The sequence below is a fragment of the Podarcis pityusensis genome, assembly GCF_964106645.2.
Source record: "Podarcis pityusensis genome assembly, chromosome: 15".
Taxonomy (NCBI): Eukaryota; Metazoa; Chordata; class Lepidosauria; order Squamata; family Lacertidae; genus Podarcis; species Podarcis pityusensis.
In genome coordinates, this window is record NC_138040.1 from 33,565,489 (window position 1) to 33,583,929 (window position 18,441).

The window sequence follows — 18,441 nt, forward strand, 5'->3', positions numbered from 1 at the left end:
GTGGGCTTTTTGATGATTATGTGAATAGAATACAGAGGTGGCTAAAGTTGTCTATCAAGCCAGGACCATCTCCAGGGGACCCCATGCAAAGGGGCCTCCTATGTTGGTGGGGGTCCCCAGGCATGAACATCATCATCATCATCATCAAACCTTTTATTGGCATCACATACAAACATCCAAACAAATCAATACAGAATTACCACTTCCCCAGTGGCACAAAACATTTGCTAAAAGAAAGGAGGCAGAGCAGTCTATTGTCACATCTCTAGGTCTCCAGGGAGATCAGACGTCTGCAGGGTATTTCGATGACAAAAAACCAAGTAGAAATATTTAGCCACTAACTTGGTGAGCTCCTGATCATTCCCCAGTAATAGAAAATGTATGACCTCCAACTCTGGTTTCCATTTGGGGATACAGAGTTGATCTAGAAATTGCTGACGGAGTTCAGCATAGTTTCCAATTAAGAACCATATGAGCCCAGAATTCAGAACCTACCACATTAAACAGAGTTCATTCCCAGGTAGGTGGGGGCGCTTTAATGGGTGGAGACCACCCAGGGGAGAACACTGAGATGAGCGCCCATGAACCATCTCATGAACTACTATCCGAGAGGGCACCACTCTATGTGGGAATACTCGTGGACCACAGCCTGCTGACTGCAAGAACAGTGGGCAGGAACAGCAACAGCACTCCAGAGGCAGCTAGGAACCATCATGGTCATTTCCCACAATGCCATGGAGTTGTTCCAGGGCATTGTGGGAAAATAAAAAAGACTGGCCTAGCTGAATGGCAGACCTCAGCGCTGGTAGACCTTGCCCAGGGCAGCAGTGGTAGGCCTGCCTCTGTGCTGGTCCTGTGCCTCAAACACCATTTCCTGCCTGTGTCCTGACAGAGCGACCCACGTTCATCAAGAGGCCCATCAACCAAGTGGTGCTTGCGGAGGACACCGTGAATTTCCACTGCGAAGTGCAGGGGGACCCTGTGCCCACATCCCGGTGGCGTAAGGAGGAAGGGGAGCTTCCTCGAGGGAGGTAAGTGGCGCCTTTTCACCTTCGGGGCTTGCAGGATGGGCAGGCGGGTAACTTGCAATCCCGGTGGGAGATAGTAGACTGCAGGTTTGGGCTTGGCTGTTCCTTTGCCACACACTGACCCAATGGCCTGGGGCCACACAGCATCTCTCAGCGCCATTCCCCATCTCTAGAACGAGGTCTGTCAGCCACCTTCCACTTGAGAAGAGCTATGAAAATTGCTGGCAATAGCAGTAATGGCTGGGAAGAGATTGAGGGCTGGATCTGCTTCACCGTGGAGCCGACGAAAGGTCACTTCCTCACGCTTCCAAAAGGGTAAACCACAACACTGTTTCAGATACCCTCGTCTTGGTTGGCGAGGAGCAAGTCTGCTTAATTCCCCGGACAATGAGCCTGACAATGCCTATTAGCGCAGGCGATTGCACAAGGTGCTGTGCAATTAAAGAGAGAGCCCTCTTTATCGCTCTTCCTCCTCCCCGCCCCCAAATGTATCAATGTGAAAATGAAGCGCTTTCTTTCTTTCTTTCTTTCTTTCTTTCTTTCTTTCTTTTTAGACAAGGGTTCTGATAGGGAAGATGCTCCCAAGCTGGCAAGGAGAGAGATTAGATTGCCTGCACCACTGACCCTAAAAATTCGCTTAAGATTGTTAATATGGTTAATGTGGCATAGAACATGAAGAGGAGAGCTCTTTTTTCAATTCAGTTGATAGTTCCTGGGGAATGTGGCTATTTAGGAAGGATTATCTTGTGGGTTTAGTGTTTCCAGTTCCAGTGAACACTTGCAGTTAAGAAAAAGGAAAAAAGTGTGTATATTAGTTGTTGACAGTTGTCACAGAGAGGAACCCATAGCATTCAGAATGTGGCAGATGGAGTTGTATTTATTTATCAGTATCTATTACTACATTTATATCTCTCTTTTCCTCCAAAGTGCTCAGGGTGGCATGCATGCTTTCCCCCTTCCTTATTTTAACATTACAACAACCCTGTGAGGTAGGTTAGGCTGAGAGACAAGCGACTGGCCCCAGGTCACCTAGGGAGCTTCATGGCTGAGTGGAGATTTGAACCCGCATCTCCCAGTTCCTGCTCCCAGGTCCAACTACTACACCACAAACACTGCCCCAATGTATCTGTCACAGCAACCCTGTGAGGTAGGTTAGGCTGAGAGACAAGCAACTGGCCCCAGGTCACCCAGTGAACTTAATGGCTGAGTGGAGATTTGAACCCGGGTCTCCCAGGTCCTGCTCCAACACTCTGGTCACCGCACCACACTGGCTTTTGGCTTGAGAGAAGCCATTGTTCAGTGGTGGGGCACATGGTTTGTATACAAACGGCACTCAAAAGTTGTGACCCCACATCCGGCTGACCATAAATCATATCATTCAGGAGGTACACACATTACTTTGGATGGCTATCATCCCTGAGTGTGTCTTGAGTCATGAGGGGTCACTGGACTCAGGAGTGGATTGGCAGACTGAGATGGACTAGGAGGAGGAACAGGAGGATGATATTGGGAGCGGGGAGGGCTGAGACTGGGGATCAGAGGCTGGAAGAGGCAGGTACCTACTTTCTCCCAGGATATGGCTGCTCCAACTGAGGAAGCCCCAGCTGGGGAAAAGAACACAACAACAGAATCTGTAAAGGGCACCAGTCGACAGCTAAGGGGGGGGGGGGAACTAGAGGCAGAAGGAGAAGGCACAGCCTGGTCACCCAGAATGCAGTGCACCCTCCCGTCACTGTCATCATGCACATCCTCACTGATGCAGTTTGTGTCAGCGTACTCAACAGACTTGCAAGACTTGCACAACAAGAGTCTTGCGAGTGAGCTTGTTTTGCTCCATCTTTAAAAGCACGTGCGAGTGGAGAGAGTATGTGTTGACTTTCTTCACCAAAGAAACAGAAACAGACTTCAAGCACAGTTCAGACTGTAGATGGGGGTTTAGATGACGGGATGTTCCTTCCCCCAGCCATGAAATAGAAGAATAGCAGCACTTCCTTACACTTAGCAATTTGGAGTGTCAGGGGAAAGGCTAGGCTAAAACCCTTCTTGACATGCTGGCTTTCTGTGCGCAAGGCTAATCTAAAATTCTTCTTGGCATGCTAGCTTTCTGTGAGCAAGGCTAAGCTAAAGTTCTTCTTGACATGCTAGCTTTCTGTGAGCAAGGCTAGGCTAATGTCAGAGACTGGGCAGAGGAGGAATGGTGGCGACTGCCTCCCCCATCCTGACCCTTCCAAGGAGAAGGAAAGGGAAGACAGTATAGCTCAGGCATAGGCAAACTCCGGCCCTCCAGATGTTTGGGACTACAAGTCCCATCATCCCTAGCTAACAGGACCAGTGGCCAGGGATGATGGGAATTGTAGTCCCAAACATCTGGAGGGCTGGAGTTTGTCTATAGATTTACAACAGGGGTTTGAAGAAGGTAGCAGCTCAGAGGCAGATGAGGGGAAAAGCTGGGAAATCATGGGACAGCTGGAACAACACCCAGCTGACACGTTGCCATTAGAAAGCATTCCAGACCCCCTCTCTCCCAGAACCTGGTGAGTCTTGAAAGTAGGAGAGCAAAGAGCTCCAGGACAGAGGGCAAGTAGCAGTACCCATAGAGGAGACGAGGAGAATGAGGAATGAGGAAGAGGGAGAGATGGCGGGTGGAGATTCACTCGGGACAATGCCATTATCCAAGAGGCTGGCTTCTAGAGCCTCTCTCTGTAAAGATTGAAATAAAAAATAAAATAATAAAGTTTTCCTTGTCTTTCCTGGGCAACCAGCTGGGAGTCGCTGACAGCATCCTGACAGCTAAACTGACACGCTAGCTTTATATGTGCAAGGCTAAGCCAAATTGACATGCTAGCTGTCTCTATGCAAGGCTAGACTAAACCCCTTCTTCCTGACTTTCTGTGTACATGGCTAGACCAACACCCAGTTCCCCCCTGGCATTTTGGTACAGCTGAGACACAAGTTTTCCACTTCAGTTAGAGCTGGGCTTCGGTGACGTGACAACTCTTCCATTCTTTTGCTTCTTTCCTTTAATTCCAAGATCGGAGGTCCAGAATGACAACACTCTGCGCATCAGCCGGGTGAGTGCAGAGGATGAGGGCACTTACACGTGCGTGGCAGAGAATAGCGTGGGCAAATCTGAGGCCTCAGGCTCCCTTAGCGTCCACGGTGAGTATGTCTCAATTGGTTGAAGATGTTTGTTCCTGAAGAGGGTGCATTGTGGGGTGATGAAAAGATAAATGCAAGAAAGGGTAAAAACACGTGTCCACTCAGCTCACATTGCCAGGGCAGCTGCTGTATGTAGCTTAGTAGCACCAAATCCAGCGTCGAAAACTAATGCAAACAGAGTCAACTAATCACGACTAAGGTGCACAGGCTGTCGGGAAACATTGATTCGGCAAAAATTCACCCAATAATTCAAGGAGAAGTGGTTTTGCACATTGCCCCTCACCTCTTTGTTTTTCAGTGATTCGTTTTTCCACTTCATCAGCACATTTTTACCTGAAGTAAGGCCCACTGAGCTCAGTGGAGTTTTCTCTGGGTAGACACACATAGAATTGCACTTTCAATTTCTGCTTCCACGCTAACTCGGGCTTCTTTTTCTTTTCTTTTTGGGTTTGCTTTCAAATAAAGCAACTTCACATTTTTGCAAGGCATTTTTGGTGTGTGTTTTTTTTATAGAGAGCAAGAAAAGAAATCTAAATGTAGAATATGTTTTCCCCAGTATTTTCATTTTTAAAAAAAGGATGCATTTTTAACAAGCCTGCTTCGGTCACTGCTCTAAAAGTGTGCATTTTTCTATCAATACTCAGTTGCTGTCCGCTATAACGGTAGGCCTAAGTGCACAGAAGGCAGCCATTTTTTAATGGTGGCGCCATTTTGAATTTCTCAATGTGCGCCTGAAAACCCGGCATTCTGAGAAAAGCAAAATGGTGACCGCCATCCTTCCAGAGCTCTGATTCATTTCTCCCCCACTCCCCAGAACAATGTCACTGAAAAAGTTATTAATTGAAACACCTTGTTTCAAACTGGTTGAACCACCTTCTATGTCATTTTATTGCAGTCTACTTACATAATTCTGTCCACCTGAAGTTCCCTTCACATTCTGAATTGTCTGATCTTCTCCATGGAGCAGTGCTCCCAAAGGACAACCTGTTATTCTCCTGTTCTGGATTTCCAGGACTGTTTTATTCACATTACTAAACATTCACAGTTGGTCTCAATTTTCAGTTGGCCATATCTCTGCCACCCACCATTGATAGATTTTTGATGCACACAAGCGTGTAGATACATTAATTACAGCACTACACAAAAAGAATGGTATGATCATATCAGGATTCCCTTTTGTGCAGTGATTGTTCAGTGTGCATGATGTTTATGTGCCGTAAAATGGAGATGTCAGCTGAAAACTGGGGCCAATGTCACATGCGACAATTCCAAAATGAATTGCAGAAATGTTTCCAAGTTAAACTGGAATGCAGGCAGGCTGGAACACAGAACGCAGAGATGGCACACGGAACAACAGAGCAACATTGGACACCCATCCAACTTTAAAAACCAGGCTTCCTCTTCTTCTGAATTTTGCAAATGACATCCTGTAAAAACGTTCCTTCTAACTGCGGCTCGATACGAGTCAATTGTGTGCTGTAGCACATATAGGCCTATAAACTGATGGGTCTCTTGGCCGTGGGATATATTGCATGAGATGTGTATAAAATAAAGGACGGAATAAGACACCGTGTGTTTCTAGGCAGAGGGGAAACTGAGTTGCAACCTGCAAAGTGTTGAAGGGGTAAAGCATTCCTGTTCTCTTCCCTGAAAAGTGGGATTAACCAGGAAATGGGGCAGATTTGGCCCTCACTCCCGGAGCATACCCCTTTCCTTATCCCATCGGATGCTTCTTACTGAATTAAATAAGAAGTAGCTCTTAGAAAGACCATTCTAGTGGGACCAAGCCTACCCCTTGCTCCTGAGAGTGTATGGCAAATCTCCACTGATAAATATCCCAGGTGCGCTTAGTGCATCACTGTATTCATAGTAAGGTAAGGTTCAGCTTTGGGCTGAATAGTCTTCTGGGAGCCTTCCCCACCACCTGTCACTTCCTGAAGCATTGGGGGAGCTTCCTGTTCATATCTGCTGAGCAGGGCCCAATGCCATCTCTAGGAAGAGGCAGGATGTGCCAATTGAGAGCCCTCATAGGTGGCATCAGATCTTCTTGGCAAAGTGGAAATGGTAACATGGTTAAGGGGGTGGGCCCTCTGCTGGTCTTAGACCTCCAACAAATGTCCAAGATTGCCATTCTCTGCAATTAGCTCCGCCCTAGACTTCTGTCCCAAAGTTTGGCCCTGGTGGGTTTCTCAGTTTGCTTCATGCTCTTGAGATCAATGGCCACAGGAATACACGTTGTAACTGGAATTTGTTTCACCTGTAACGTACAACAGCAACATCTTGGCTGTGGGTCCTGCAGTTCCTTGCATTCTCTGCTAATTCCCAGTCTGGGTTTAAGAAGGTGCACAGCTGCTTATTAATGTGTCCTAGAGCCACATTATTTCCTCACTTAACATATTCCATTTTTGCATTTTACCTCTGCTCTGTCCCAAAGGTTCAAAACAGACCACCCTTCTATAAAATCCCATAGCATGAAATTGAATTTTATCTGTAATAAAAATCTCAGTGAAGTCTCTGGCAAACTGCAGAAGAATAAAACCTAAACTAAACATCCATCTCCTCTCCCAGTATTAACTCTGGTCACTAAAGCTCAGTCCAAACAAGAAGACTTTATAGCATTAGCAGAGGCTTCTCCAGCTTTGGCAGGTCTCTAAAGGGAGGGAAATCTGTGGTTGTAGCATGCCACGGAGTACATCTGTACTTCATATCGCTTTGGCAAAGAGATCGGCTCAGATTTGGCCTTTGGTTAGCCTTGCACTCTAATTCTGGGTCTCCCTACTTGTTGACGCTTTAAACATTCATGCCAGATTAATTTGATCCAACTCATCTCATGCTTTTTTTATTTTTTTGTTTTTTTTCATATGTTCTCTTTGGTCCAGTTGGCCCATTCCGTAAGTATTCATTTCATCTCATTAACACTGCTGCATGCTGGGATGACTAAGGGTTGGAGTTCCTTGGTCGGTTTTGTGCATGTGCCTTCTCCCTGCTTTTCTTTTCATTTATTTTTTTGAAACCACAGTGAGAGCAGTTTTTCCTGTGTGAGTTCTGTGTTCTGGTTGCCCAGTGCTAAGAGGAACTCATTGCGCCTGGTTGTCTAATTAGCCTTGCTTGCCCAGCCTGGTGGCCTCTAAAAGTTGGACTTCAGCTCCCATCAGCCCCAACCAACATGGCTAGAGGTCAAAGATATTGGGAGCTGGGAGTCCAAAACAATTGGAGGGCATCAGGAAGTGGAAGGCTGGTATAGATCTTTGTGCATCCCTCCATCCCCATCATTTTCCAACGAAACAAGGTGGTACAGCATTTGGGTACTCTCCAGCACTGTTTTTCTAAGACAGTGGTGGCCAATTCCCATCATCCCTGACCACTGGTCCTGTTAGCTAGGGATGATGGGAGTTGTAGTCCCAAAACAGCTGGAGGGCTAAGTTTGGCCACCACTGTTCTAAGATAAGGCTAAGATGCCCAATTTACCATGTAATCCTATGCACTTGGCATACTCCTTATCTTAACCCCAGGTAAGGATGCATAAGATTACAGACCTGCGTGTAATCCCATGTTTCTCTACTCAACAGTAAGTCCCACTGAGTTTAGGGAGACTTACTTCCTGGTACTTGCATGTTGGATTGCTGGCATTAGTGTTTTCATTCCTTTGTGCTCCCAGGATTCAAGTGCCATCTGAACTGGACCATGTTTTCAGCAGTTGGTTTGTGGAAAGAATACATAGGATTGTGCTTGGCTTCTGTCTTCCACAATGGGCACATTTCAGTCCTGACTCTCTTGGAATCTTCTCTGTTCTTCAACAAGAGCAGCCAATGTGGTAACCTCCAGGCATTGTCAGACTCAAAGTCCCATGAGCCTCAGACATCATGGCCATTGGCCGGAGATGATCAGAGTTGTGGTCCAGGAACACCTGGAGGGCACCACATTTACTACCCCTCTTCTAAGAAGAATGTAACTTTCCCACTGATAATCAAGTTTCCTTCCCTTGCCTATACCCTATTTTGCCAAGACTTTATCAACATTGATGAGTCTCACGGGAAAGAGTTTTTCCTACCACCATTTGAAGCAAGGTGATTGCTGCATACATGGGATAAAACAAATTGTGTTGGAGATGCTTGCGACTTACCTTTCAGTGAATGAACTGATTTCAGGATTTGCCCAATTTCCCAGTAAGTGAGAGAACTGGACAAATTATAAAAATAAATTCATTTCCTCCGCCTCCCCCCCCCCCAGTGTTCTCAACACATACCGCAAAGTTTCCAGACTTTTGACTTTTTGCACACGAAACCTTCTGGTGCAACCCCAAAAATTATGCTTGGAACTGCCTTCCAGACCAATGGTTTGATATCACTTCACTTGCTTCATTCAGAGTATTCTGCAAAACCCACCTTCTCTGCCAATCCTTTGGCACGACCTTTGCAGCCCCCCCCCCCAGCACTGCCCCTGTTGCTTTCCTGTTTCCCACCTGCCTCGAGTTCCTTTTTCCTTCCCCTGGGGTGAATTTTAGACTGTAAGCTCCTTAGGGCAGCGACCTGACCACTTGCCCTCCATAAAGCACCCTTCACACTGTTGGCCCTAAATAAATAACAAAAAAGGTAATTGCAGAATATGAATTTCCCCAGTCTCTAAGCGCTTAGCTGCAATAAAAAGGAAGGGGAGGGGATATCTGCTTGTGAACTAGTCCATGGCGCCATGCCTTTGCCTTCAAATGCATTTTTGTACTGTGACATCACTTGTCAGGTCGACAGGCTTGCCGTGCATCTGTGGCTTACATAACCCTAATAGCAACCCTGGGAATAACTGCTGTTGCCCTTTCCTTTGACGCACAGCAGCCCCATCAAGGGCTTATCTTCTCCTTCTACCCTTTTCTTTTTGCCAATAAATCACCCTCTCTAACAAAGCACGCTTCTCTTCTTGTAGCTGTGAAGATAAGGGCCCACAGGTGAGCGAGAGATGCCAGGTGATAGGAGACGCTGCCTGCCCTGGTCCCCCCTTTCTTTGCTAGGCAGCCAGCAACCCAGTTCAATTTCCTGCCTGGAGGGGGGGTGGGGGGTTGGCCAGCCATCATCTCTTATCTCCATGCTGAATTTGTGGGCAGCAGGGACCATTTTCCTTAGACGCCCCAAGGTCGTTCCTGCCCTCTGAGTTTCTTTTTTTATCTTTCCCTTTGAAGTGGGGTGAGGCGTCGCTGGAGGGGCAGTAATGAATTTCCTGAGTCACAATATCCTTTCCATCATCCAGACTCCTCCAGCCTTTGAAGTGGCGCCTGGTGCAGTCCGTGTGTGTGTGTGTGTGTGTGTGTGTGTGTGTGTAATCTGAGAAGAGGGCTTTCCCAGCAACCATTAACCAAAGAGCTGAAATGGACCCCCCTCCCTCCCTCCCATTTACATTTTTATTTGATTGTGGAGCAGGTGGCATCACCAAGACAGCAGGCTGTTGCTCTGGAAGGTCAGAGGTCTCCTGCCTTGCATCCAGGCACATGTTAAGAAGGTCCCTGCTCATCCCCACCCCCTTCTCGCAGAATCGGCCCAAGGCAGCTGATCTCTGATTTCAGTGCCAGCCAAATGACCCTTCCTGTGGCTGCTGGCTGCCAGGTTCCCTCATAACACACACACATCATTTGGTGAAGTGATTTCCAGGGGACAAAGCCTGACCTTCAGCAAAGGAGAAGTGGCCTTTGCCAGCCCAAAAGAAAAGGCTGGCAGATTCTTTTCCTCGCTTCCCTCCCTCGCAGGATTTATGGACATTAAACGTGGGGAGGGAGGGAGAGGGAGAGAAATGGAGAGAAAGAGAATGAGGTTGTTCCGGACACTGTGATGAAACCTGACCCACAGCCTCAAGTTACAATACCCTACACAGACGTTTGTAGAAGTGGGCCTGACCCTACCCTCCAACTTTTGATTTTTTTTGGGGGGGGGGGTTGGTTACCCACAGTGCTTGCGCCAAGCGTTGGAAAGTCAGGATGATAAAAATCAAGGCAGGAAATATCCTAAGCACCTGATCACCCCAAGGCTTTTGTACATTTTGTGCTGGTAGTATGGCCCTAAAAATTTGTTTTTCCAACCTTTGAAGGGTGAGATTTTAGAAACCTTTCAGGTTTCGGAGTGTGCTACCTATCTGAGACTCTATCTCAGTCTTTTGTGTGTGACTTCATTTATTTCAAATATGTATAAAATTTTAAAACAGCCTTTGCTTATGGGTCTCTTAACGTGATTTGATGAGCATGGAAGTAGAAAGACAAAAACTACACAGGATTGTGTTCGCTTGGGGTTGAAGCAAAGGGTCACTGTGCGCTCTCAGATGTTAGGATCTGGAGGCAAAGGAGAATGATACAGATGGCTGATCCAATATCATAAATCAAGACGTGCTAAATATCTTTGTGGCAACTTGGCTGGAGTTTGGGAGGATTGGATATGAGAAACCCGAGTTTCATGCTCATCCATGATGCTAATTGAGTGACTTTGCACAACATGAAGGCACCCCATTCAGACAACATTGAGGCTGAGTAAGTGCCACATCCACACATTCAGTTGGACATCTGAATGGAGCATCATACACCAAGGGATAACTCACCTGCAGTCTTCCAGACAGTGGACTTCCATCACCTCTGACTATCAGTGACCCATATCTTTGGTCCAACCCAATTCCAGTGAAACTTTGGTAACTGCTGTCATGATTCATCACTGCTGGTTCCTGAAATAGCAATCACAGTTACATGTCTCATGCTGCCAACTTTACTGCTGTTTCTCTCCACCACTATCAAGCGCAGTGGCTCTTGTGAGCCAACCCAGGACCCGGAATAGGAGCAACGTAGGGGGCAATGGAACTGGGCATTGCTGCAAATTTAACTCCTGTCTGCATAGATATAGGGATGCGGGTGGTGCTGTGGGTTAAACCACAGAGCCTAGGGCTTGCCGATCAGAAGGTCGGCGGTTCAAATCCCCACGACGGGGTGATCTCCCGTTGCTCGGTCCCTGCTCCTGCCAACCTAGCAGTTCGAAAGCATGTCAAAGTGCAAGTAGATAAATAGGTACCACTCCGGTGGGAAGGTAAACGGTGTTTCCGTGCACTGCTCTGGTTCGCCAGAAGCGACTTAGCCATGCTGGCCACATGACCCGGAAGCTGTACGCCGGCTCCCTCAGCCAATAAAGCGAGATGAGCGCCGCAACCCCAGAGTCAGTCATGACTGGACCTAATGGTCAGGGTTCCCTTTACGTTTACCTTTAGGGGGCAATGGAACTGGGCATTGCTGCAAATTTAACTCCTGTCTGCATAGATCCACACATACGCACCCCTTCCCATGAACCATTTCTGGCGCCAGTCAATAACTATTAAACATCAGGAGGATTTTTCCCCATTCCATGGAAACACTGCCAGAAAAGACTTCTGGATGGGGGAGGGCTGGTTAACAAGCAGTCACACACCCCTTGCGATTAGCATGCGGGTAACCTAGCACTCACAACTTCATTAAAGTAAGGCTTGCAGTGATCAGCATGACAATAGTACACCTGAAGCTCCTTCCCTCCCTTTCTTACAGTGCCTGGTGCCCTATAAATACTTTACAGCTTTGCAAGAGGAATGGGGCATTGTCTCTCTCTCTCTCCTTCTCTAGGTAGTTTCGGAGGGAGGGCAAAGAGGAGATAAGGCAGGCGATTAGCATTTGTAAAACCCCAGTGCCATTTGTCTTGCATTGAGAGGAGAGAAAAGGTTCCAAACAAGGCAGAGGTGCTCAGGGAGGAATTTAAATCTGCAACATTATTTATGGCCCGGTGGCTGATTTAGAGGGTCTTTTTTTTTCTTTTCTTGCCTCTCTCTGTCTCCTCCTTTCCTTTCTTCCATTGCAAGATGATATCCTTTGCATGCATTTATAGACTGGGTTTTAAATAAATAAATAAATAAAAGTCCAAGCCTATCTGGAAGCACATTAATATGTTTGATTTCCTCTGTGAAGTTATAGCTTGTGTTGCTTTATCATACCCCAGTGGTTTGCATTTCTCCTTTCTTTATCTCTTCCCTTGTTAAATGCCTCTTGCTGTTCTTGCTTTAAAATCTTCTGGGTTGCCCATATACTGTGAAAGCAGGTGCTCCAGATATCTAGAAACATTGGAAGCCACCTAATGCAGAATCAGACAGCTGGTCCAACTAGTTCTTTATTGTCTGACTGGCAGCATCTCTGCAGGGTTTCAGATAGGGGTCTTTTCCAGCCCTACCTGGAGATGGTGGGGCTTGAACCTGGCACCTTCTGCACTCAAAGCATGTGTGTCGCACCAGCAAGCTCCACCCCTTCCCCAAACGAGCGAGCTATAAATGAGTCGGAGCCAGATAGAAGAGGGTCAGAACCCACACAATCACACACAACATACAACACAATTTTCACAACCCCATTCCACAAGAGGACCAGCAGGTCATTCAATCCATCTGGATTAAAAGAGGCTAACTCTTATGAAGCTCATTGGCTGCTGCTATAACTATTATTAGTTCAAACCAGTTAAGAGAGAGAAAGTAATGAAGGCCCTGTATTTGACTGTCCAGACATTCTTTTTCCAGAGGTGAGATTTCACATGACACAAGAGGTTCCCAGTGAATAGGTAGTTATTTCCTCCCTATTTTATAAGAGGGTGAAAAGATAGCTACACAATACATCTATTAATAGACTCATAGAATTGTAAGGGAACCTGAGTAGCATCTCGTCCAACCCCCTGTGATGCAGGAATATGCAGCTGTCCCATACAGGGATTGAACCTGCAACCTTAGTGTTATCAGCACCATGCTCTAACCAACCGAGATGTCGGGTGCTGTCAATGTCTTTGGGGCAGAACCTTTATTTTCAAGCACCTGCAAATAGCCCAGAGACAGGACAGCAGAGTATAGCAACCAGGAACAAGAATGGAGAATTGATGTCCCTCCAGAATCAGCAGTTCTCAACCTGTGGGTCCCCAGATGTTGTTGGACTACAACTCCCATCATCCCTGAGCTCTGGCCTTGCTAGCCAGGGGTGATGGGAGTTGTAGTTCAACAACATCTGGGGACCCACAGGCTGAGAAAGGCTGCTCCAGATGATGGTGTTGGACTTCAGCACCTGCCCCTGCCATCATGTCCAAACGTCAGAGATGAGGAGAGCCGTGGTTGATCTAGAGGAGCACATCTACCCAATCCCAGGGCTATAGCGCTGGGTTTGGAAAGGAAAAACCTAGGGCTGGACGGGTCCAGGTCTTAACTCCCCCAAAGTCTTAAACCTGTTTGTCTTTGTCTTGCCTCTCCTTTTCTCTCAGTTCCACCACAGTTGGTGACCCGTCCTCGGGATCAGATTGTAGCCCAAGGCCGCACTGTGACCTTTCAGTGCGAGACCAAAGGAAACCCACCGCCAGCTGTGTTTTGGCAGAAGGAAGGTAGCCAGGTAGGTGCAGCCTTACCCAATTCAGCATGGCCTCTTGCCTTCCTTTTGTGCAAATATGTGCCCGCGTGCGCATGCTGAATCTTTCGGCTTGCCTTGGTTCTGAGATGCAGTTGTCACGTGTGGTCAAATTCCATGCAGAAGTATGATGGGGAGGGTATAATGTTAGGGATGGATGGGGGAGTCTCTGTGTTGGAGAGGTGGGAGGCCCCATTAGCTTAAGCAGTACCTCAGGTTAAGAACAGTTTCAGTTTAAGAATGGACCTCCAAAACAAATTAAGTTCTTAACCCGAGTTACCACTCTATTATTATTATTATTATTATAAATTGAATTTATACACCGCCCTATACGAGGAGGTCTCAGTGCAGTTCACATAAAAGATCAACATAAAAACCAGAATACAGTGGTACCTTGGTTTTTGGACGTCTCGGAAGCCGAACATTTCAGCTTTCGAACACTGAAAACCCAGAAGTAGCTGCTTCGGTTTTCGAACACTTTTTGGAAACCGAACGTGCCATGTATCTTCCGTATTGAGTTTTCTGGATGGAAATGCTTCTGGAAATGCCTGCTTCGGTTTTTGAACATTTTGGAAGTTGAATGGTCTTCCAGAACAGATTACGTTCGAAAACCAAGGTTCCACTATGTGTAATGACAATAAAAACAACACCACCACCCCGATAACACCCCCCCCCAAAGGAACGATCTGTGCTGCTGCTGCTGCTGCTGCTGCCGCCGCCGCCAATAATGAGTCCCATCCCTGAAGATCTGTTGGAGAATCTCTCCTCCTAGAGAAAATTGGTGACATTGTCCTCCTGGCTTCTCTGCCATGAAAAATGAGAAGAATTCTGAGGGGCTGTAGCTGTAGCTTTTCTCCTGTTCTGCCCACCAAGGGTACAGGATGCGGTTATGCCTCTACAGCAGGGCTGGGGAACTGAGCCCGATCCTTCCGTGGGCCAACATTGACTGGTGGAACAGGGGACTGGTGACAAATTGAAGCGGTCTCACCTTTGAAATACATCTGAAATTGGTTTCAGTGAAGGTCATTTGGAAACGGACTTCAAAGCAGTGGCAGCCATGCCTTCACCTGCTGTCACCTGTGATGTGGCGACAGCAGGGAAAGTGGACCTAGTTTGGGGAGAATGGCCTTCCAGGATAAATTAGGCCCACGAGCTAGAAGTTCACCACCCCTGTGCTGGACAGGCTTCATACTTCCTGGATCCATGCTTCATTTTGCTTTCTGTTTTTCTACTAGAACCCCAAGCTCTACCAACCAGAACCAGGTGCAAAATACATAGTTAGAATTAAAGGGCATATATAATCTTTGAGCATATTCTGAATTCACAGGCCCTTCACACAAAAGTCTATTGCTAACTAAATTTCTTTATTCCAGTAGCCTAAATTAGGTAGGGTTGCCATATGGCCGGAATTTCCTGGACATAACTGGGAATCGATTGTCTGAAACAGTGTCTGGACAGGAATAGCTTAAATGTCCAGGAAAATCCAGACATATAGCAACCCATGTTGGAAGCATAGCTTTTGGTGAATTTCATTAAAAATAGCTCAAAAAGGTCTTTTTTTGAGATTTCACAAAAACAACTCAACAACTTTGCCCTCCCCTCAAAAACAACAACAACTGAGCAACTTTGTGTCCTGATTTCCACTTTTTGAAATATGACAACCCTAAAATAGGTGAGAAATGTCATTTTGGTTTCAGGTCCTAGCTGGAACCACAAAACGAACCGTAGTTACCTGATTTCAGACATCACAGTGAACTGTGGTTAGTTTAAAACCCAAAGCAGATGCTTCTAATCTCTTCCTCTCGCATGTAAAATAGGGGAGGGGGAGGCACATGAGCCCAAGACTTGCCACAGCTCATTCACGCAGCAGGAAACCACAGCTTCCTGTTATGTCGGAACTAGGCTGATGAAGGGGAAAGCTTTCCAAGAGGATGGCATTTCACTCACGGCAGGCATAACTTCCTTGCCCCCCCACCTACAAGACATACTAATATATTTCATTACAAATACAAGGTACCTTTTTCTTCAGCATCTTTGGAGATTCACTCATTACCTCTTTTTGCTCCCATGACAACATCCCACAGAAGCAAGGGGGGGAAACTATTGTGTCTCTCAAGAGGGAGACATTCTGGGAAATGGGCAGTGGGGAACTGGACGGCAACCCAAGGCCATATTGGCAACCAAGGGCCACATTCTTCTTGCATGTTTCCAGGGGATGGGAATTGAAAACACTTCTTTTCCATTTTATTTTCTGCAGATCCTGCTTTTTCCTAGCCAGCCCCCTCAGGCGATGGGCCGTTTTTCTGTGTCTCCAAGCGGCGAGATGAACATCATGGACGTGCAGACTTCAGATTCAGGCTACTACATGTGTCAAGCCATTAGTGTGGCGGGGAGCATCCTGGCGAAAGCTCTCCTGGAAGTGGAAGATGGTAAGTTATCTGTGAGTGGAAGATAAATTTTTCACGCCTGGGACAGTTTGGAGCGAGAGGCGCTGATGTACACTGACTCCACACAGATTTAAATGGGAGGAAATGCTTCCCTAATCCTGGGGGGTGGGGTGGCGGCAAGGCAAGTAATGCACAGACATGCTTATCATGTTCCTTCAAATCAAATAGCCGCTTATTAAGGAGGCAGGGAGTAATCCCAAAGTTTCTCAGCCTCTGGGGATGACTCACAGTTTAGCAATTCTTGGATCCAATTTCATTTATTACTTAGCTGGAAGTGAGAGTGGCTCCTGTCTTAAACATGGTAGTACTGTGTGTGTGTGTGTGTGTGTGTGTGAGAGAGAGAGAGAGAGAGAGAGAGAGAGAGAGAGAGAGAGGTTGCAGCCTTGACCCCCCTTACCTGGGAGTAAATTCCTATCAATTTAGTAAAACATTTCCGAGCAAGATAGTTAGAATCACGTTGTCGGTGAGAATCGTGAAGTCATAAATCACAAAAAACAATTTGTTAGAGAGTCACAGTGGCTCAATTCAAATGATCCTCCAAACCATGGTTCAGAGCAGAGGTTTTTAACCTTTTCGAATCCACGGCTCCCTTGACCAACTACATTCTTTCTGCGGCTCCCCTTCGAGGAAACACACTCTGAGCCTCAGAAGCCCAGTTATGTCACCCCTTGCCTGTAGAGCTGGCAGCCCCTCGCCCCTTTTCGAACACCCTCCCTTGTGGAGTCTTCCCTCAGCCTCCTCTCCCCTCTCCTTGGGTGTCTCTGAGTCTCCACCCCCTGCCTCAAAGAGAGGTGCCTCATGCCGCCCCATAGGGGCTGGAAAAAGGATGCCCCCCAGCCTTAGCAGCCTGACAGAGACTGGCCAAAGGTGGACATGAGGCAAACAAGCCTTGGGGCTACAGGTAGGTAGCCGTGTTGGTCTGCCGTAGTCGAAACAAAATAAAAAAAATTCCTTCCAGTAGCACCTTAGAGACCAACTAAGTTTGTTATTGGTATGAGCTTTCATGTTCATGCACACTTCTTCAGATACTTCTCCAGCCTTGGGGCAGCAGAGATGTGAGAGGGCATCAGAGGAGGGAGGGAAGGAAAGAGGGACAAAGGCCGGTGTTGCCCAAGGCACCCTGACTCTCATTCAAGGCACCCCATGTTGAAAACTGCTGGTTTAGAGGATTGGAAATAAGCCTCTGGCATTAGCTCCTCTCACCACTTTCCTCTGTCTCACAGCTTCCTCTCCATTTAGCGATAAGCATAGTTTGCTGCAATGTCCAAATTAGCCAACTAGGTTCGCACTTGCCCTCCAAACTTGAATCAGATCCCATAGTCTGATTGCTAAATTGTCTGTTCCGCACCTGTAAGCCAGGCACATCCAACAGGTACATCGCAGATCAGCGGCGTAGTGTGAGTTGTCAGCACCCGGGGCAAGGCAAGTAATTTGCGCCCCCTAACCCGGGGCAAGGCAAGTAATTTGCGCCCCCCCCAACCCCTAACCTGTCGATCTGAGTCGAGTTGCTGCTGGCGCTGCCGCCCAAACCACGCCGCTTGCCCGGAGGAGGAGGGGGGCAGAGAGGCGAGGAAAATGCAACATGGCCCAGCAGCTGCAGCAGCAGCAGCGGAGGCGGGGCTGTGAGGAGGGGCTGCCTGGCACGTCCTCCGCGGCCCTGACGCGCGGGGCTGAGAGCCGCTGCCTGCCGGACGCCTTCAGCCCGGGCGCGCGCACAGCTCGTCGGTTCCACGAGACATGGGGCTCTGCTACAGCCTGCGCCCGAGGCTCTTCGGCGACTCCGGAGGCAGCGAGCGCGCCCCCCCAGATGTTGCGCCCGGTGCGGCCGGCCCCCCTGGCACCCCCCACGCTACGCCACTGTCGCAGATCACTGTGGTAGATCACTGGTAGATCATTGGCTGTGGTAGATCACTGGTAGATCATTGGCTCACCTCAAAGAAGCTCAACAACTTTGACCTGAACCCCCCAAAAGGGGGTAGATCACTGCCAGTTTTTAACTCTGTGAGTAGATCACAGTCTCTTGGGAGTTGGCCACCCCTGCTGTAAGCAATCAATATTTTAACACAGCAGCACCTGCACTCTGGAACCCCCTGCCCATTGACATTAGGCAAGCTCCTTCAGTGTACTATTTTTGGCAGCTGCTAGAAACCTTCTTCTTAAGGCAGGCTTACCCTGATACGTAAAGCTGGTACGTGTTTTAAAGTGTTGTTGTTTTTTGTAACATATATTTTAACAGCTTTTTTTTTTTAAGGTTAACTTGTTTAAAACTCTGACTTTTATAGATAACTTTAATGTATGGTTTTTGTGAAGTACTTAGAGGGGATTCTTTTTTTACAATTAAGTAGTATACAAATTCTGTGAAATAAAATAAAAATGGATGGGCAGGCATAAACCATTA

General features: G+C 47.4%; 1 protein-coding gene and 1 long non-coding RNA gene across 6 annotated transcripts in view; one reads left to right on the forward strand and one right to left on the reverse strand.

Moving 5' to 3' along the window:
• The window catches only part of ROBO3 (roundabout guidance receptor 3), a 335,111-nt gene that overhangs the window by 260,752 nt on the left and 55,918 nt on the right, over window positions 1-18,441 (forward strand). For all 5 annotated transcript variants that reach the window (XM_080982318.1, XM_080982319.1, XM_080982320.1 and 2 more), the window contains exons 5-8: window positions 893-1,031; window positions 4,060-4,187; window positions 13,457-13,581; window positions 15,854-16,025. In XM_080982318.1, coding sequence (XP_080838444.1) covers window positions 893-1,031; window positions 4,060-4,187; window positions 13,457-13,581; window positions 15,854-16,025 — 564 coding nt within the window. The remainder of the gene's footprint in view (window positions 1-892; window positions 1,032-4,059; window positions 4,188-13,456; window positions 13,582-15,853; window positions 16,026-18,441) is intronic.
• LOC308463914 lies at window positions 4,031-8,004 on the reverse strand. The gene is made up of 2 exons (XR_013979818.1): window positions 7,786-8,004; window positions 4,031-4,222 (listed from the first exon to the last, which is right to left on the reverse strand). It is a non-coding gene; the product is annotated as an uncharacterized lncRNA (long non-coding RNA).